Source organism: Cygnus atratus, chromosome 10 (assembly GCF_013377495.2).
Source record: "Cygnus atratus isolate AKBS03 ecotype Queensland, Australia chromosome 10, CAtr_DNAZoo_HiC_assembly, whole genome shotgun sequence".
Lineage (NCBI taxonomy): Eukaryota > Metazoa > Chordata > Aves > Anseriformes > Anatidae > Cygnus > Cygnus atratus.
In genome coordinates, this window is record NC_066371.1 from 10854679 (window position 1) to 10876149 (window position 21471).

General features: G+C 46.0%; 1 protein-coding gene across 6 annotated transcripts in view; it reads left to right on the top strand.

Moving 5' to 3' along the window:
- The first annotated feature begins 13451 nt into the window (after positions 1–13451).
- The window catches only part of SLC41A3 (solute carrier family 41 member 3), a 33301-nt gene continuing 25281 nt past the window's right edge, over positions 13452–21471 (top strand). Inside the window, exons 1-2 of one of the 6 annotated variants that reach the window (XM_035547049.2) lie at positions 13452–13576; positions 16640–16767. In XM_035547049.2, coding sequence (XP_035402942.1) covers positions 13492–13576; positions 16640–16767 — 213 coding nt within the window. In that variant the 5' untranslated portion in view covers positions 13452–13491. Of the gene's footprint in view, positions 13577–16639; positions 16768–21185; positions 21460–21471 lie in introns of those variants that run through there. The other 5 variants (XM_035547044.2, XM_035547056.2, XM_035547045.2 and 2 more) reach the window with 5 other exon arrangements.

A 21471-nucleotide genomic window follows, 5' to 3' on the forward strand; every position in this document is an offset into this window, starting at 1 on the left:
AAGTCTGAGTGTGACACATGTGAATGTTTATCATATGTCCTAAGGTGACAAAGTCCTGGAGTACAGTCTGCTCTGTTCTTTCCAGCAAGGATGCAAAAAATAATCATGCATGGTTGCTGGGAGCAGAAGATATGCTAGTACTCCAGCCATTACATTCCGTCAGAGTTTGTGGGCAATTATGCACCCAGAAAAACAGCTTACCATGGCTTGGAGAGAAGAGGCAGATTTAAAGCCCATTGCTGTCTTCTGATCCCTGGCAATAAAACATGCAAAGACTACATCCAGCTCTTGATAGCTTATCGAGGGGCATGCTCCTAGCTGTTCTGTCACAGTTTTTCCACTGACCCTCTTGTTGCAGAATCAGCTGTTGATGGTCTGCCCGGGCAGCGCTGGGCAGGACTGCGAATTGCAGAGCACGGGGTCCCCTGGATGCCAAGCCCTCTGCATGGCTCTCAGCACTGTGCAGGTGTGGGGTGGGATGCAGGGAGCAATGCTGGTCCGTGTAATCACGAGCTTTGGGCCCAGCCTGTCAAACTCTGAGTGCTCCCAGGTCCATGGTGCTGCCCGTGGCACTCAGGACGTTCAGTACCCACTGCGCAGATCTGGCAAGATGCTTTTAGCCAGGCCGAGGTGGTCCTGCTTTGGTGTGGGAGGGATGACCTAGGCGGCTTCTTTTCTTTCAGCCTGTTTCCAAAGGGCTTGAAGAACCTACAGACTGCACAATGCTACAGCTTCCACCAAGTTCTTTATAGTCGAGTTTCTCCCCCTAAGGATATCTACCAGTAGGAAAGAAAGAACCTGTCCAAACCTCAACCTGAAGCACAGATACAAACAAAGCTAAGCCCGAGCAAAGCTGCTGGATAATTCCACATCCCATTCCACTGTCATGGGTCAAAAACCAAGGCTGACACCAGGCTGGTAATGGCATTTCAACTCCAGATGCAGGTTTTCTTCTGTAGTCTTGCGTTTATATGACCGCAGTGTGCTGGTGGATGGACTCAGGCAGGCTGTGCAGCACTGTGTCACTGAGTAGTTAGTGCTGGTGTTGATATTAACTGCTCCATCCTCTTTAATAACATTATTAGGCAGACTAAAATGAGAGTTAATTTACTTCAGGGCCTAGGCTCAGCCAAGGACTGAACCCCAGCTTTGAGCTCCTGCTGTGCAGCGTGGTGCTTTTCTAGCACAGATCCTGGGGAAATAGCGGTGCTGGTGGGAAGTGTGACTTTTCCTTGTGGATTGTTTGAATCCCATCACACAGGTAGCAGGAGCAGCGACAGCTTTGGTGGCCTCCTGCCTTGGAAAAGCAGGGGAGCTCACTGTTGGGACTGTTGTTTCCTGGGCACTGGGGCCAAATTTGTTCTGTTAGTGAATCTGCTCTCATAACACGAGTCCTTCTAGGTATGCAAAGGGGACAAAACGACCCATTAGCTCTTGCAACAGTTCCAAAAAAAGAGCAAAAGTCCTGTACTGCTTGTTCACAGCCTTCCTGGCGTTTGCACAGGGGAAGTCTAATGCCATTCCCCTGCCATATTGTTTCCCATGAGTATCTGCCAAAGAATGCCTGATGCAAAAAATAAACCATGGCAAGTGCTGTCTGTTTCCATTACTGTATGGGGAATCAGTGGCTTATGTAACGTGCAGCGTGAAACCATTGCAGAGATCAAATATAAATATTGCTCTATTGTGGAATGTACTGGGAGCATAGCTGACATTTTTGTGGCTGATGAAAAATCAAAGCTCATTATCACTCCTGAGGTTTACCCTCTCTGTGCGTTTGTGTGTGTGTCTTTCTATTTCTGTATATTAAAGGCTCTGGGTCAAATCCTGATATTCTGAGTCTATTTTTACTCAGTTGCTACTCAGGCAAAACTTCCATTGACACTAACTGGAAAGCTGCCTAAGTAAAGGGCTCTGAGGGAATTCAGAAGCTGGCTGTAACTCAGCTTCATTTTTTTTTACTTCTGAAATTCCCTTTCTTGAGGCTTGTCTTAGTATCTTTAAGCTTGCGTTAGCAAATCCTCGGCTGGTGCAAGTTGGCTTTGCAGTACTATAGCCAGACATTGATTTTTTTTTATGTCACTTGGATCTTTTCTGCTCGCCATTTGGGATAAGTGTCCTGGGGGTCTGTCCTTTGTAGGACTTTCCCCATGGAAGGGGATGGGGATATGTGGGTGAAGCCAGCCAGATGGCAGCAGAGCTGTGCTGACTTGCAATGGCTATGGATCTGGCATGCAGAATATTTGTCTTTTTTTTTTTCTTTCTTTTTCTCCCTCATCATTGGAAACATTTGGAGCGTGCTGGCAGGAATTCAAACAAGTTGCCTCCAATCTCAAAGCCCTCCCTGCTGCTTTCCTCCTATCCTGCAGCTTCCGAGCTTGTTCTTCCTGAACCGGTGCCACTCCGTAGCACAAAGGCAGCAGGTTGGGATCTGGCATGGAAGGCCCCGTGTGAAAGACACCTGAGGAGTAACTGGCTTGGGGAGTGAAATATATCCAGCGGATGAAAGGAAAGGGTCCTCTGGCAGCACATTGAAAGTGGATGTCAGGTGGAACCTCTGAATGGGGGGCAGACAGAAAGGAAGAATCACTTCTTTTTATCCTTAACTTGATTTTTAGTTTTTAGCCCTGCTAAAATCCTGCACTTGCTTCCTGGGAATGACTTGATGAGGAAGAACACAGGCGAGGCCGTCCTAGACAGATGGTGCTGCAAAAAAAGGGTGGCAGTGAGGAGTCGTGGAAAGAAATGGAGGAGTGGGTGTGAAACGAGGACAGGGAGAGAGGGAGGATGTGTGACGCAGGCACGAGCAGGTCTGGGAGGAATGATGTAAAGCGGCCCCTGAAGTGAGCAGGGGAGCTTGTGGTACGGGAAAGTCGTGTCCACAAGAAGCAGCTTGTATAAGCTCCCAGGCGCTTCCTGGGTTCTGCAGTTGCACTGATGAGAGGTGCCAAGCTCCTTACCCGACACAGTGAAAGGCTTTGTTCTCTGCTTTCTGTCCACATCCTGAGCTCCGCTTTCCTGGTGCTACCAGTCAAACCAGGTTGGGAACTTGGGACCAACACCCACAATTGCTTTCTTACCATCCTCTGACCCACCTTGGGTTTTTACTGCTAGCTGTACCATCTGCTAGCTGTTCCTGGAGATAGTGGGTGAAGTTGTGCTCTGGGCCACAATGCTGGTCCTGGAAAATAAGCTGTGTTTTGATGAAAGCTATGTTTTGTTATTAGAAACGTGGTGGTGGAAGAGTTACCAAGGGCTTATTTGCTGCCTCTGCAAAGGAGGGATACCCAAATTGCACTGTGGCACTTGGTGGAAGCCACAGTCTTATTTGCTGGTAAATGTCAAACCTCTGAATCTCTCAAGAAAACGGATATATCCCTGTTATGCTCCCAGACCCATTAATTGTGGCAGCAGAGAAATGATATCTTGCCAGTATGACCTTCAGGAGAAGGTGGTGAATAGGTTAGGAGGAAAACGGGTCGGCTGCTCTCAGTGACTGCATGTGGATAGCAGAAGGAGGACCACTACACCCACTTAATGTTCTGTGGACTTAATACACTTCCAGTTTTACATGGTGCTCATTATCTGGCCAGACAGTTCATCCTAACAATTTTGTTTGTGTTGACCACTGTTTATTTAAATGCTAATGAAGTATAATTGAGCTTAAAATATACACCCTCTTTAAACCTCAACTTACCTTGACAATGCGAGTGGAACACGAAATTTCTCTTTTGTCAGTCAACCTTAGGGAGAGACTTCAGGTTTCTTACCCTCTGATACAACAGAATATCCTAACGGTTGGCCCAGGCAGCTGGTTCAGTTGCAAAAGATAAATTTGGCTTCAAATGCACTCCTGAACTTCTGGGGAGAACATGTTGCCTTTCTTGGGATATCTGCATACGCAGTAAAATGTAGAAATCCCTTGTCCTACAAGCCTTTTCTCAAGGTTGCTGATCAAGTGTTTAGCAAGCCAAGAGGGCTGAGTAATTTGGATAATTTAAATAAGGAGCCCCTCATGCTTCTCAGCTTCATTCATTACTATACTTAATATGTAATTACAGTTAGGTGAAATACCATTAGCCATTAATTCCCTGTTACTGATGAAAAATGGAATTGAGTTACCACTTGTAAGAGGCTTATTTCATGCTTTTTAGTGCCTCAGCCTACAGCAGAGCATCTCTGAAATAACTGTGGAGTAAGCAAAGCATGACTTTCCTAGAGCTGGGCTGGAGCTGTGAGCCAACCTGAACAATCAAGATTTAGGACTTTTGTTCAGGATATTTGACATTACCTGCAGCTGAGCAGCTTTAGGGGCTTTTGCTGGTGGATGTTTCTTTCTGCTCCGTGGCTCAGGGAGGGAGAGGTGGGCACTCCATGCAGCGGAGAGCTGAGGTGTTTCATGTGGGATGATGTGCACATCGCAAAGTCTCTGTTGTAATCCTTGGCTTCCTCCCTTATCTTTCCAGGGTGTATCTTGCAGATGGGAACAGGCAGAACCAAGTCCAGCTTCCCTGTTTCTGAGCTGGCCAGGCACAAGCTGGTTCTGGTCCAGGTGCCGTGGAAGTGCATTAGCAGAGTGCGGAGCCAGATCTAATACTCCCTGCCCTGTGGCACAGGTGGGTGAGGAGCGAGAGCAGCTCTCTGCTCATAGACACAGACACACCTAACCCCTTTGTGAGGCACAGAACAGCCAGAGAAGGGATGTCCAGGAGTGTGGGCAGCCCAGGAGCCTGCCCAGAACCACCTCCGCTCTGTGTTTTTACTGCAGGGTTGCAGGTTTGGTGTGTGAAAGCACCAGCAAAAAAGTTGTTGTCCAAAGTGAGAACTTTTGTTTCCCTTCAAGCTGTGGATAATTATGACCTACCTTAAGGTAGTGTTGTAAAGCTTCATTTCTTAATATTTGCTGTTTGGGATCTCAAAAGGCAGGTGTTAGACAGGAATGAGGTATGACTTGAGCTTCAAATCCTAACTTTCTTGCCCCTGAGGATCTCTAAGGGAAGACACGCTTTGTACTGTGGGGCAATGACCAGTTTCATTACCCACAAGGAGTGGCTTTGCCTTCTTAAGTTACCCTGTTAAAAGGGTAAAAAGTCATGTTGGACTGCATGGGAGAATCTTATTACTTGGTGCTAGAGCAAGAGACTCAATGTGTATGTATACACACAAGATGTACTTTACATTCAGGGTGAGGAGCCCCATAGAGCTCTTCCTTCAGTTTCCAGCAATTTTGTGTGTGCCTGGGAACTCTTGTTCCTTGTAATTTCTCAACAGAAGTCATGACTCTGTCCACAGAGTTAATTATGATATATTTGACGTCTTATTAAAAAGCACAGCTGCAGGCCTAAATGTATACAGCAGGCTTCCTTCGAGTCTATCACTTTGCTCAACCCAACATTGCTGCAAGGTCACAGCTCTTCAGAAAGCCCCATTAACTACAAACTGGCACTTATGCTGAATAAATTCACTTCATTCAACACTGTAAAAAAAAAAAAAAAAAAAAAAAAGTCATGAGTTATCTTCTCCTGATGAGGTGTACCTGATAACAGGCTTGTGACTGCCTCTTTGTTACTTCATGATCATCTTGCCTTTATTTTCTCTCCTTTCCATTCTGCAAGAGCATATGGGCCCCTTTGTTTTGAAAAGAGAGACTAGATCATGGGACTAAATAAAATGAATCATAGATTATTAAGTGTTAAAGCCAGAAGGGACCATTATGACCAAATCCTCTGACCTGCATAACACAGGCCAGAGAATCACATCCAAAAATTCCTGGAGCAAGTCCTCCATTTGTATGGGAGCTATGAGGATATTTGTTATAAGAATCTTAATTTAAATACCACAAATGATGGAGAAGTCTTTCTGATAATAGTAATTGCCTTGAAGCCATGACAACTCTCTGTCCCCAGCCAAAGTATGCAGGGCTCAACTATAATATGATCGTTTTACACTACAAACAGTTTTGGGAGGAGGAGGTCAAAGCAGAAGATAAACACAGAGTTTCAAAGAGATGGCTATGAACTGACTGTAGCTCAAGAAATCAGTGAAAACTGCCCATTGAAAGGAGGGAAAGAAGATGGATTAAGCCAGAGTTTACTGAGGATGTTTTAAGTCTTCTAAACCAGGCTCTGATATAGGTGGAATAGCTTCCTCTTGATCTTGAGGATTCTGTATTCTTGATCTTGATTCTGCATTTCTCTTTCCACCTAGTTCGATGCTCTGGACAAGAAGCTTCAGACTTGAAACAACCAGAGTGTAAGGTCCCGCAGTGCCTCTGCTCATAGCCTGCTTGCTTTGCAAAGTGCTCATTCCTCCCACAGACTGCTTGGAAGCCTGTTTTTTTCTGATAGCTCATTTACTGGGAGTGTAACCTGACCTTTAAAGGGTTCGTGTTCAATTACTCCTGTGCCACTTTCTGGTCACAAAGCAAAGATCTCCAACAGCTGAGGAGGCAGTGCAGCTGATGAGGATGTTTCCAGCCAAACCCCTTAGCAGAAGGGAAAAGAAACACTGGAGTTTCTCAGAAAGCCACGGGCAAATGAGTGATCTCTTAAGGAGTATCCATTTGTCCCTCTCCACCAACTTGCGTCTAGGTCATAACATCCTTTATAAGAAGTTTTATATTGTTTCCACTATTGGGATCTACCAATAATGGAGTCTTTAGGGCAAAATAAATATGATTATACCTGTCAACCCCACTGACTATCTTCGTATGCAGCTTGCAAGGTTATCACATAAATAATTGACACCATGGTTCATATCGTGCCATTGATTAGCTAGCTGCTGACTGAAACATCCACCCAGTGCTTTGAAGATGAAGTGCTGAATATTTATTGTCATCATCATACTTCTGGCTTTCAGTTCCATGGAGAAGGGCCAGCACTGAAGCTCCAGCTCCAACCACCCTAAACATGGGTGTTGTTTGGAAGCTGATCTACAATCGGGTTCCAAGTTTAGCAAATTTTTATCATGGAGTGAATAAAACCCCAGGTGTGACCATCCTGGGGGCAAATCCCTGGCCTCACTGGAATCAGTGACTGGAATCAGTTGGACTATTGCCAGAGGCTGGAGTTAGAGCCAGGAGTGCATACTTGAGGTTCGAGATAGGATCGTATTTACAACTTGATCCTAACTCCTTACTTAAAGTTGGGCAGGAGGTGAGAGTGTTGCGAAGTTTGTACCCTTTCCTAAGGATTTTTGAGTAGAAGCAGCTAAATAAAAATGTTTTCTTCAGACTCTCTTAGCCTGGGGTTTGTTCCCAGGCAACGGGGAAAACTTGATGATCTGCCCCATCTCCTCCTCCTGTGGCATATATGTCCCCTGTATGGGATGTTGCCAGTGCAAGTGGTCTAGCATGTTAGCCCAGCATATCTAGAAACTTGGGATGAATTTTATTCTCTGAAAGATGTTTATCTCTGTAGACAGAAATACACCTCTGAGAGCAGCCTTTCTGCGTTTTGGGAACGTGTGAGATCAGATGAGGGTGGGAGCCCTTTAGCAGGGCTGTGTGAAGACCTCAGACAGAGCCAGTCTCGGTTCTCTCTGGCTGCAGCCAGCCTTATCCGGCAGAATTGTCCTCCTTGAGGACAAGTTAGGCTTTCTGTCTGAGGAGTCTTGAACTAAGGCAATATGTTTCTTCATGTTGATACGCAGAGGTTGCAGGCAGAAAGAAAAGGGCTGCTTCTTGCCTCTGCCACTGTTTCGCTTGCACCTGCGCTGCGGCCAAACATAGCGTGTCCCCTGTCAGCCACACAGACCTGCCAAAAACACACGCAGCTGCTGCCTGCTTGGGAAGGCTGAGAGCCGGAGCTGGGAGCCAGCCCTGCACCAGCTGCAGAGCAGCTGCTGCCCAGAGGCACTTTGTGCTCGAGCTGCCGTGCACCGCGTCCCGTTGCGGTGCCACGATGCTCGCTGGGACTGCAGCTCTGGCTTTTGACATCCAGCTTGCCTTCTGCTGCGCTGAAACTCATTAATCCCTTTCCAACACTGTACGCTGTTCCCAGTGTTTGTAGCTTCTGATGAATTCAGAGCTTGAGGATTAGTTTCTGTGGCCATTAGAGAAGAAGGAATGCACTGAAAAAGGAGTGTTTTAAGAAAGTGGCTGTAGTTCTGGAGAGGCTGGGCTGCCAGTAGTTACAGGTAGATGGAGAGCTTGCTCCTTCCTGGGCTGGGGCAGGGTGTTGGGCAGATTCTGGCAACCAAAACAGCTAGGGGACAAGGAAGAGTAAGTGATCTACGTTTTACTATGGCAAACTCTTCTAAGCAGTGTCAGTATATCTCATTGCGTGATTTACTTTCCCTTGCTCTGAAGAGGGCTTTGGATTTAACATTGTGAGTGTGGGGAAACAAATGCTTACCCCTCGGATTTCAGTGTCTCCATGCACAATATCCATCGGCGTACGCAGTAGACCCAGCGAGCCAGAGGCACTTACTGTGCAAAATTTAAGGATTAAGGTTTTAACTTGGCCTGAACAGATTTCCCCTGAGCAGCTTGTTGCTGTGGGGGTGACAGCACTGGAACAGGCTGCCCAGAGAGGCTGTAGAGTCTCCTACTCCAGATACATTAAAACCCGCCTGGATGCCATCCTGTGCATCGTGCTGTAGGTGACCCTGCTTGGCAAGGGGTAGGACCAGATGATCTCCAGAGGTCCCTTCCCACCTCAGCCGTTCTGTGATTCTGCCAGCCCTCCCAGTGTTGCTCTGAAATGGAAACCTCCCTGCACAGCTGCAGTGCGGAGATGAGTGGTTGTGCCAAAATAGTTGTTAACCAGATGGGAAGAAACCCAGCTCCATCCACAGGCACAGGCTTTGCTGAACCCCAAAGGCATACGGCTGTTGTGGTCGCTGCACTCTGTGGTAAAAACCTAAAAAAATTGTATGAGCAGAGATGTCTGCAGTCAGAAAGGGGCAGTGATATTAGGCTTTGTTTACTGCTGAAGATTTTTTGCTAAGAGACAGAGTAGGATTTGTGTTGTCTGTTTACTGTCCTTTAAAATCCAGTTGAAGGTAGCAGTAGTCAGTGGAGAAAGATAAGCTCTTCAGCTGGGTACCATCTGAAAAGACATGTTTAAGATGCATGGAACGAATTGTCCCCTGAAGGTGCCTGACTCTTACCTGCCTAATGTTTAATGGGTTGGATCCAGCCTGTTTCCGTTGTGACATATTCAGACAGAGGCTTTAGACACTAGTCAAGTTATGCTGGTTTAATAGTGCTCACCACTCACGTTTTCCCTCTTATCTGTGAAAGGCAAAGATTTACGTAGCTGAGCTGATGCTCAGAAAACCAGAGGAGCTCAGTTGAGTGCCTGAGAATGAGAACTGCAGCTAACTGCAATTTATAAAGCACCTGAGGATGTATCTACAAGCATTGGTAGTTTGTTACTTTCAGAAGGTAACTAGTCAGTATTTCTCACAGTTAGTAAATTGTTGAGGGGGTGCGAACTCTGAAAGCTATTTCATCCATCCTCTGTTGTAGCTACATGCATGTAGGTGTTTGTGCTTTTACAGATCTCCGCTATTGGAGACATGCTGTGTAAAGCTTCGTTGTTCTGTAGTTTGAAAGCTCTTCTTAAGGTGAAGCCCAATTTCCCATGTCTTTTTGGGTGCTTGTTAGTGTTTCAACATAGACAATTAGTGTATTAAAAAGCAACAAAATAAACCAAAAATTTCCCCAAAACATTGCAGGGGGTGAGAGAGGAGAAGGGAGGCTTGTAGTACATTTGAGCACATAGCTAAATTTTGGCAGCAGCAAGTTAATGGCTGTCTCTGATATAAATTGGAGGCTGCTCTGTCTGGGGAATTAAGGTTGAAGCATTTAGGTTTTTTAGGCTGGTCTGCTTGAACAAACTGCAAAAGACTTTTTAAGGGCTCACCCGGTTCAAGTTAACGAAATGTATTCAATCAGAATGATTTGACTGGAGAAAATAAGGGAGAATAGGGAGAACTTCAGCAAGATCTTTTTTACACCTGTAAAAGACTTTTTTTGTTTAGCCTTGTGACCTGGTATTTGTTCAGTTAGTGATAGTCCCCTGGTATTATAGAAAGGAAGTTGTTTTAATCCTCATTCGTGGCCAGAATTTTCTGTGAGGGTGCAAATTCCTCAAAAGCTCATTAAATTATTACCTTCATCCTCGACTGCATGCTGCAAAAACATTTCTCCCAGTCTTAATGTCACCGTCTGTTCAGGCTTATTATTACAGAGCAGATCACAAGACGTAATGCACTGCTAGCGCTGCTGCTGCGGGCTCCAAGCAGAGCATCACAAATATGGAAAGTGCAGGGCCCATGTACCTATTATGGTTCTCATTACTCCGAACCACTTCACTGCCAGCTCCGAGTTTCCAGGCGCTGCAGGGCAGGGCAGGGTCTGTTCCTGAGGTCCCTCTCTTGTGAATGCATTAAATGCCCGGGTGCTCAGCGGGTTGGCTCTCATTATTAGCCCAGACCTCTAAACAGAGAAGCCTGTTTGCCCGTCATTTCAAGGACTCTGTTTTGTGCTTAGCACACAGATACATAAATAGATCTTGCCTTAAGATATCAGAGCTGTTTTGGGTCCTATTTGTGGCAGAAGCGAGCTACTAATGGAATAAAAATCCATAAGTGCAATGTCTCATGTGTCTGCAGCTTTTTTCACCCAAGTGTTTCAGAAAGCTTTACCCCAGACCATGCTCAGTTGTTAATTGTAATTATCTCCATAGTATAAATGAGACGAAGACACAAGAGACTAAATTGCTGCTCAAACTAGCAGTGCATGGCATAAAGCTAGATGTAAACTTTGGCTTGCCTTCTCCAAGCTTTCTTTCTCAAAGGCAAGACCGTGCTGCCTCTGAAGTGTGCAGACCTGCCAATATCCTTCTGGGTCATATCAAAGGTTTTGGTAAACAGATGAAATATCTGTTTAGCATGCGTCATGTGCTACGACTTCTTATTCTTTCTGAATCCACGGGGCTTTGAATCTAATATAAACCACTCACTGCTAATAGAGGGAAGCAATAGCTCTGCTTATGGCCAGAGGCACAGAGAGGGTTGGATAAGACCGAGTGTACGGATTCCTGAAAAGCCAAGGCGTGTAATGGCTACTCTCAGCATGCTGGTATGAGACTCACAGGCAGCACATGGGCTGTATACCCATGGGCAGGCTCTGGACCAGCTCTTGCAAAACCAACACATGCACTTCTTGCATTCAGGAACTGAGTGTTTCCATGCACAAAATGAGAGGTGGCATGCAAGCAAGAACGGGCTGTCTTTTCCCCTTCTTCAGCCTGCCAGTGAAAAATCAGGATTTCCTAGTATGATACTTGTCTCTGTTGTAATGTTTTATATATATTTATGTATGTATATGTAATATATATGTATATGTATGCATGTATACATATACACACACTTGCATGCAGTCAGATTTTTAAACTACTTTGCTGTGGTTGCTATGTCAGGACAAGATCTCCTTGCATGGTGGTGAATACAAATGCTTGAAGTTAGAGTTTGAGCCTGGAAAGATGCTCCTCATTAAGAGGGAGAAAGGTCTGGACAAGAAGAGATCAGGGCGTAATGGAAGGTGATACAATCTAGTGGTTACAGCATTAAGGACAGCTGGTTTTCTGCTTGGAGTCTTCTGCTGGTATCTCTGTAGCTTTGCATAAGCTAGCTAAAGTGTCTCGTGTCTCAGTTTCCTTCAACGTACCACAAGGGAAATGCAACCCGAGTTGTAAAGGGAGAGCTGGTTTTTTTTTTTTGTTTTTTTTTTTTTTTTTAGCCAAGGATCCCCGAAGTCTTTCACAAATAGAAAGTCAGGTTCAAAACAAGCTCAGCTGGTCTGGGTTGAAGGAAATGCACAGAAATAGTGCCCCCTGCTCCGGGAATGTACCCGTGTCTGGGACTGAATGTTACCACAGTGCTTTCTCACAGCCTGGCACAGCAGTTGAGAACAGGGTAGGGAGATCAGGCACTGCATACCTTTGAAGGAGGAGTCAAAATGCAGATTTGAAGAATGTAATTTACCCAGGCTGGAGCTAGGGGATAACAGCGTACTGCTCTTTATTCCTTCAGTCTGCACCCATGTTTGACAGCCTTCCTATTGTCGTGTTTTGTCCTTTCTGGTGGCAGAAGACTGATTCCAGAGATGGTGCCTTGTGCTTGTAGGGCTGCTCTACAAGCAGCTGTAGGTGAAGTGTATGCTGCATCCAGCTGTCCTTGCACGTGGGCACCACAGCTACTGGGTCGCCTGGCTGGATGTGTCTAGTGGCTTTCCAGCCATGGGAGGCACTCAGGCAAATGTGCTTTAAAGACTGCATCCCCCAGCACAGCTGATGCAGCATTTCTAACCTTGCTGTTTGGATGGGAACATGCCCTTTAGTTTGGCTTCAAAAGGCAGAAGTGATCTTTCTAAAGTATCACAGGATAGGGGTTCCTGTGGTATCTAAGGCTAAGTACCCTGTGGTATCTAAGACGCAGTTTCAAGGTTATATCCAAAACCAACTTTTATTTTTCAAAATTCAAATAGACTCAAAAAACCCTTGCAAGTTCTTGCCTTTCTTTCCAGAACTGTATGGTTCTTAGCCTGGTTCTTTCGAAAGGTTGAAAATAAATCAGCTCCCCTCTAAAGAGTAAATAATCCTGCTATCTGACACTAGCTCTGTGTTGGATTAGACCTAGAAGGAAGGTAAGTGTAGTAGCACATACTCAAAAAGAACCGACCAAGTCCCAAAGCCCAACACTGCCAGGGTTAATCTGCCGGGAGCACTTTCTATTAAATATAGAAACCAGTTTTCCATCTCACAAGTTGGGTATAAATAAATAATATATATATTTGAGGAGAGCCTGGCATGGCCCCAAATGAACCTGATCAGCCTGTATTGCAGAGCTGTCACAGAGAGCTGTAAGCCTCCTTACCACATTGTGAAAAAGCTGACAAGCTGTGGCTCAGTCACGGAGCAGGGACGCAGGTTTTTCCCCTTGCTTCTCTCTTCCTGTGGGTGATGTGCCAAGCTCTGAGCAGGGCTGCAGGGGCTAAGGATGAGCTCTGCTGGGACTGTTGTGTTTGTCCTCTTCTGCCTGTGGAGGAAAATAGCACTGATGGGGGAAAAAAAACAAAACAGCAGGAAGTTGGTGCTTGGTGTGTGGGAGAAAAGTCAGGACTGAAATAGAACTGAAAGTGCTGGAAAAAGTTGTTACTTGCAGTTTTCGCTGTGAGGAGAGTTTGTCAGATTGGGGCTTGCACAAATAAATGGTACTGCGAGCAAGAGTTTAGAAGTGTGTAGGCCTTTGCCTGGGTAAGCCAGGGAAGGAGCACTTGGTAATTAATGTGGACAAACAAAAACTCAGGGTTTGAAGCATCCCATAATTTGAATGAGATTGAGTTTGGATCCAAACCTGCTTTTTTGGGTCTAATACCAGCAGAATTGGGACATTTATATAACTTTTTTTTTTCTTTTTTTTTTTTTCTTTCTCCAGAATTCTACTTAACAAATAATCTGCTTGAGGAAGCCCGTAAACTAGATGGAAGGCATTACAGTATTGATCTATTATTTATATTCTACTAATACATCTTCCCTGCTACCCAGCCCACAAATGGTTTCTGCCCGTAAGTAGTAAGTTACAACAATTCTGCACTCAGCAATAGCAACACATTGCTCCCCAGGTGACCAGGGGCTCACTGAGCAAAGAACGTAGTATTTGGGGGTGTTAGCAGAGGGGTACTGGTGTGTGGCTTTGGTTGTGTTGGAGTGGAGAGGAGAAAGGCCACATACGTGAGGGTGGAAACTGAACAGCGGCTTTTGGCTCCAGTAATAGGGACATAGGCAAATGGCAAAATCCTCCTCGTTCTGTTTCCCTCATCGCTGCCTTCTTACAGGGCACTAGCAAGGACACATCTCCTTGCACAGGGGGTATGCTGGGGACAAGTGGCTCTCTCACTAGCTGCACCAGGGGTCCTGTGGTTAGGGAGGCTGTAGCCACATTCCTCTCCAAGAAGGCTTCTGCTTGAGTTTGTGCTCTGATCCATCCCTGCCTGAGAAGTACAAGCATGCTATTAACTCAATCTCAAAATTCATGGGATTGAGTTGAGCTTGGTGCCTCCCATGGCTTGCAAAAGGCCTAAATGCTATTTTATGGGAGTTTTGTATTGGGGTGTCTGGGGGTTAAAATGCATTTGTGCAATAACTGTGTAGTTTGCACACACATTTGGTAAGTCTTGAGACAGGGTACACAAAACTGCATCTGCTTTGTTAGACAATGACGTTGAAAAGGTGCCCCTGAAAGCTTATGGCTATAACCGTCCTTTTAAAATGCTGCTTTTTGGTAACAAATGTGTCTGTGCTCAGTCTTCGTAATCCCATTCAAGCCCTGTGTTTTCTGTTAAGTCTTGGGCCAAGCCTGAGGCCATTTCTCATGGTGATCTCTGGAACACCTGTCAGGCAGGAGCTGGACTGAGACCAGCAATTCATTCCAGATGCAGCCAAGCAATCCTTAGCTTCTAATGACTCCTAGCCATTAATGCTCTGATAATTGGTAACTTTGCAGCAGAGGGGTTTCTTCGTTCCTTGACTAATTTCCTCTGCCATTCAGACCTGCCAAATCACTTTGTTTGAATACCCTGTTTTGCCAAACAATATTGTTTGGAGTCCCCAGACCCTTTCTTCAGCAAGATGCAGCTTTTCAGACAGGAATGTTAGCTGCTGTTTGCAGCAGCAAATAGCTAAGAAGTCAAATGCAAAGATTCAGAACACAGATCAACAAAATCCAAGAATGAAATGGCTGCTTAAGGAAATATTCTAGCAAACCAGAAAGATGTTTCAGAATGTTCATTTCTGAGTCACTTAATAAAATCACTTCAGCACAGCTGTGCCCTAAGGAATAACCATCTAGATTTAATTCCTCTTAAGTAAGAGCCATTTATCTGTGGGGAAAGGATGCTGGATGAGAGCTTTGTTCCTTTTCCTTGGGAGCAATGACTTGTCTCCAAATACATTTAGCAGTGCCAAACATTCTCTGCAGGACTGAGTGTTTTTGAAAGGTGGTTTATTTTAACAGTAACAAAAAATAAAATAAAAATACAGTAAAAGGTAAAAAAAAAAGTAAAAAAATCACTACCTTACTTTAAGAAATCACTCCCAGGCAGAACTGAACGGTAGAGATGATGCTCCCATTACCTACTTTTGGAGCTGCTCTATCCCAACAGAAAGATTTCTTACTGTCATCTCCCTCATACTCAAAGCATCTAAGAAATCAGAGATGAGATTTACCACTCACAGGGCTGTGTCCTGCATCAAGCCAGTTTGGGTGTCACACATTCTTGAATGGTTCTGCAAATTATCTTGAAGTGGTCACTACAAACCAAGAACCACAGAAAGACTGAGTAGTGCCAGCTTTTGCCTAGTGTTCTGATGTGCACTACAGGGAATTGATATGAGTGCTCCGCATAAATACAGCCATCTTGTTTCTTGGCGTAGATGCAGTTATGTTAAACTAAGCATGCTGAGATGGCTACGAGTACTCATTCATCATGATATCCTACTAATTTTCAGGGGTCAGGAACAATGTTCCTTTTTAATAGTTAAAATTGCATTAAGTGAACAGAGCATAGTTGGTTAGCACCATTAATGTTTGGGAGGTGATGTAGCCTGAGTAGCTGCCCCTTGGTAGATAGGAAAACTCTGTTTTTTCTTTTTCTTTCTTGTCTTACTCAGTAGCCTTAACTGTCAGTGGTGGTAAGAAATGGACCCTGCGGGAGCAGCAAATAACTGGGAAGTTCCAGGAGAATGGGAAGAAAGCTGCACTGTATGCCAGCATTTAAGAGAGCTGATGAAGTATCATTAGTCAAAATAATGGAAGAGCTTACAGGTGACTCATGAATGAAAATGATAGGGCAACCAGTAGCAGTGAAGGTTTATTTAAGAACCACAAATCCCTTTAAATTAGTCTAGTATCCAGTAGGGTTGACAGCTTACAGGCAGCAATCTATTGACTGGCTGACAGTGGCAATGTGATGCACTGGTCTCCTGTCAAACATGCAACCACAGCACATTTCAGTTATGAAACCTCACAGAACAATGTGCTGGTCTCTAGAGGTCCAGAAGGGCTACAGTGGTCACTGGATTGATGGAGTCTTCTGCTGGCACAGAAAGGTTCGGTTTTATCCACATTCAGTGCTATTGCCCAATATTGAGCCCCATTCAGTAGTACACTGTTTGGAAACTTTTGGGAGCTTATCTGCCTGCCTAAAGGTGGGGGACTTGAGGAGAACCGTAAGAAGAGAAAGGGTAATTTGGAAAAGAACTTAGTAATAAAGATGTGAGCGCATCCAGGGGCTAAAAGCTGAAGCCAGACAACTTCAGCCTCATAAAGCAATGTACACAGGATGAGTTCTTAACCCTTGTGGTTGATTCTCCACCATCACTGGCTGGTTTTATGTAGGTCAGGTACTTTTGTAACAGAAATGCTGCAGTTCTAAAGTTGTACCATGTCTGCTGAGTCACACAGGATAAGGCCAGTCCCTTCTGGCCTTCCAAGGAATCAGCCAAAGATGGACTGAAACCAGTGGGTTCTAGCCTGGGATCTGAGCCTTATGCTCAGGCTGCTGAGATTTGGGTTAAAAGTACTATACAACACGTGTTACAGTGTACTTTTTCTTTTGATTTTCCCTCAGGAAGCTATCTGTGGAAAAACCACAAAAGATTTTGCTTCTTCCCAGGCATATGCAGTTGCCCACGTCTTAGAGAGGAGATGATACATGAAACATTTCCTCTTGTCAAGCATTCCCTCCTGAGGCACAAGGTATGTCTTTCCTGAAGCGTCATGCAGAGCTATACCAGCTAATTCAGCCACGCGAAACAGTCTAGCAGCACAGGGCTTGGGAAAGGACAGATTCCATGATGCATGCGTCTGTTTCCCATGCTGTATTGCTCATGTTGACTGAGAAAGCCTAGCAATGTAAACATGCCTGGAGGTAGAAAACATACCCTTGGTCTCCTCTGACATTCTGCACTGGGAGCGTTCCCATTTTATGTTATCAGCTTCCATGGAAAGGGGCTGTTTGTGAGAATAACAGCCACGTGTGCTGAGGGACCTGGGTGTGCGTTCTTGGAATGAGGCAGCTGGATCCCATCCCTGACTCTCACTGGCATTTTCTGTTGTGTGGAGGCATTGGCACCACGAAATGTCAGGTCTCAAAATGGAAATGGCCTGACATTGTTTAGGACCTATTCCAGGAAATGCCTCTTGGATAGAAGCACTCTCTTGCTGCCCCTTCTCCGTGACAGTGTGAGGAGAAGTATCTAAAATAGGTCATTGTTATGCACGGAGAGGGCCCTGTTCCCTAAGCTCCCTTGGTTTCCAAGTAAACGAGCTTTGGAGGTAAGTTAGCAAAAGAGGCTGATTCATTAGCAGCAAGGGAAATCTGCGCATTGGAGGGGTGCCCAGCTGCCCAAAGGGATTTACGTAGTGACATGCTTCTCAAATCTTAACAGAACGAGCTGAGTGATACACATGCAGGCTTGAACTATATCACAATCACATGCTCGCTAGGCTCATTTTTTATCTCATGGATTTCTCTGGAGAGTATCAGTTGCTCCAGTCCCTCACAGGGTTTTAAAATTGTAAGGGAAGGAGTCACAGTGAGGTATCTTCTAATGTGAGAAAATTCTCTAGGTTTTCTTTTCCAGATTAGGTCACCTTGTAAGGCAATTCTGGATGGAGTTTGTCCCTGCAGTTATAGAGGCTGTAAATAACATGTGTTACAACATGTTTGATGGGATTTCATTGCGCCATCATTAGTCTATCTGAATATCATATCCTAAATTAATAACAAATTAATTTTATCTGCTGAAAGACCCCAACTGTCACACTCCTGTCCGGAATGAGATCATTTTGGGCAGTTATTTACTCGCAGAGGGAACAGAGCCAATGCATTCTTCTGGCTTTGTTACTGAGGGTAGGCTTGTGCTCCGAGATGCACAAGATCCCTTTGTCGAATTGTCTAGAGCACGGGAGGAGAATTCGGTCTTTTTGGAGCATCTTCCACCTCTTTGTTATGCGTCAAGTGGAGGTGCCAGTTAGTACCAGTGATGAGACACTCATCCACAAGATTAGAAACAGAAACCTGCAAACCGCTCTCACAGAGGAGGCTGAGCAGCTGTCGGATTGTGAAGATCTCTGGCCCCTCCTGACCTGGGCCAGATTTGAACCATTGACCTAGAAGTGAAAAGCTTGAAATCCCTGCACAAGCTGTGCGATAAGTAGGACTTGCAGAGCTGCACGCTCTCATTCCACATTCAGTTGCTGCCATCTAATGGCAGACTGGGAGTAGAAGGGCATCATGCATTATAAATATCTTGTCCTTGGTAATCTAGTATGTGGGAGAACACGTGCAAATAGCTCTCCTCAGCTCCTGAGAGTGCCAGGCAAGCATGGTGGCTTAGGCTGGCTTTATTCTTCTGCAGAGTAGTTCAACAGGGGCCTGTAGCACTGCAGGTCAAGTTAAGAGGTGTCCCAGGGCACAAAAAGCAGATCTTTGTGCTACATTCACTCTCCTACACTGGGTGATTTCTGTATATGAAACCTGAATGAAGGTCTGTAGGGTTGTTCTGAAGGGTTGTAAACTGGCTTAACGACTGTCCCAAGAACAGCAGTAGCTGCACGGTGGGTGCTTATGGCAAGGGAAGGTGAGGAGAGAAAGCAGGTAGGAGATGGCTCTCTTAATTTCTCTGAGTATTACTGCTGCTCAAAACATCTGTGCTTTAAACAGTTTAAAAAAAAAAAAAAGATAGAGAGAAGGAGATGGAGACTGAAACTAAATTAACTGAGCTACCTGTAAATTACTGTGTGTGAAGGCTAGCATACCATAAAACTGACATCAAAACATACATAAAGGAAAAAAAAGCAAAGGAGGAGAGATGTCTCCTTCTCCCACCCACCCAACTCCAGGAAGTTCCTGCTGTGTTTTACATCTCTCAAACCCCAGATTTATAAGGCACTAAGCATATGTCATGTATTGGTTTTGTACTGCCTGTTTCTATCTGCACACCAACCTCCAAATGATACTTTTAACCCATAATAGCTAACAGTGTTTCACAGTGCAGAAAGGTTAGACTGAGCATTTCTTCATGCATCTCAGCTGTTGGGTGTCCAGAAGCATGTCCTATGGTGGGACGGCAGCCCAGTGTGCCATGGAGCAGTCACCAGCAGCCTTACTGCAGTGGTGACAAGGGACATTGCACAGCCTGGCAGTCACACTAAGTCTGTCGCTGGGGCTAACTGCATTGAAGTCATAAATCAAGCTTTATGGTTGAGAAATATCTTCAGTAGTCCCTAGTCATCAAAGAAATGCCATTTTATAACAGGAAACTGGGTAAAAAACAAATGTCGTGTCTGGACAAAAGTGTGGAAAGAGCTGTAAAATTCTCCTCTGCTTGGCTGAAGGAATAGTTGTTGGAAATAAAGTCCAGGAGCAAAGCAACATGGAAGACAGGAGGGAAACTTATCTTCTTATTGCAGAAAAGTCTTTGTAAGCGCTATGGAGAAATAAGAACAAGTGCAATGAGTCCCCTAATGCCTTTGACACTGCTGATATCACTTGTACCTCTGTGAGAGCAGAGAGAAGTAGCACACGTGAATTGCAGCAGAGTGAGGAAGAAAATCATTTTAGCGTGAAGCTGCTCAGCTTCATGCCACTGAGCACTTCCCAGGCTGCAGTGAGCAGCTGAACTGTTCCTATCTGGGAGCTCAGGGGCTCCTAGGTCACAGGAGCTCTGTTTGCAGTCAAGGTCCAGCAGCCGTTCCCTTGCGTCAAAGCCAGGGTGTATCTAAACACTGCTGCTGCGCTTCCAAGAAATGCAGTTCTGTGCTGCTGCTGAAAGACAGCCTTCTCAAGTACGTACCCAGTGGTGATGCACTGGAGATTTGAGGTTGATACACGAGGACACAGTGCATGTGCCAAACAGTTACATCCGTTTTTGTACATAGGATGAGGTGTGGCAGGGTGCTGGGAACCCCTGTGCTAGCTGATGGTTGGATCCAGGTGGGAGATCCCTCAGCTGGAGCCGTTACCAAAATGCCCTTGTCAATCAGTTTCCCCAGAAGGATTTCTGCTTGCTCTGTAGATATTTTTCTTTGAAGCTCAGGGGTAAAGTGATAGCAGAATACATTTTTAACAGGTCTAAAAATGTCTTGGCAAGGTTGCAGGTTTTTGATAGATGTCCCTTCCCTTCTTATTTCCCATAGGAAAACGCTGTCTTCTGGCCATTCTCAGGGAAGCACTGGTTGCAAAGGGAAGACATAAAATTACACCAAGTGAGCTGAAATTTAAGCCTCGCTGTTACAGCAGTGACATTCAACAGTTAATGCGCACCCTCAACACGCAGCAGCTGCAGCATTTCGTTACTGTCACTTACAAAAACCTTCAGCTCCCTTCAGTGTACCCTGCTTTGAGCCCAGAGCTTGCAGGCCCAGAGGCACCATTTTGTCAGTAGGAGCCCTTTAGCATAGCGTCACACCTGAGAGACTTCAGCAGGATATAACATTGCTCTGGTACTGAGGTATGATTTAATATCCTTGATTGTTCTGGAAATTTGAGCTGCATGATTCAGGAGCCGTGCACGAGTACGGTTACTTCAGTGCGTAATGGGATTTATGTGCTCAAATGTGATGGATGCTGCAATTACATTTCTAACGTTGGTTCAGTAGGGGAGGGGGATGAAATCAAGTTTCTAGGAGTCTCGCTGTTGATTGCAGTGGAGGCGTTTGCACAGGAAGCTTGAAGTGAGAGATGTTGTAATGCCAAACTGGGGGGGGGGGGGGGGGGGGGGGGGGGGGGGACAGGAAAAAACTGAAAATAGAGGAAAAGTCTTTCCTCAACTCCTAATTGCAGCCTCAGGTTTCTTCCTCCTGTGTTCAGGAGTTTTCACCCTTGCTGGTAAGATCAGCCAGGGGTTCAGGCAGCCTGCAGGCTCGGGGAGCAGCAGCTCCTCCTGGGGAGCGCTTCCCTGCGGGGCTCACGTCCCGAGGGGGCTCCGGGAGCCCTCCGACCCCCTTCCCCCCAAGCCCTGTCCCCTTCTGCCTTCCGTGGGCCAGGCAGGGCCGTAGGACAGCCACCAACAACACGACCCGGGGGTTGCAGCAGCGCGGCCCCCCCCCCGGCCTCACGCACGGCGCCGGGGCAGGCCCGGCGGCTGCCACTCAGGGCGCCGCGCCGCCTCCGAGCCGCCGGGGGCCGGACTCGAACCCGCGGCCGCCGCGCAGGGCGGGCTCGGCCCAGCCGTGGCGGGCGCCTCCCGCGGCCCTCTGAGGGCAGAGCCCCGGGCAGGGCGAAGAGCCGGTAAGCGACGGGAAGGAGACGGGGACACACACACAGGGGTTTCCTCCTCCTGTAGAGCGTGGTTTTAGGGTTGCCCAGCCTTCCTTCTTCCCTCCTCCGCCGCCCAGCTGCGGTTGGGGCCTCCCAGCGGTTTCCTTCCGCTGCCCAGATGTTGGGTGAGGAAGGGG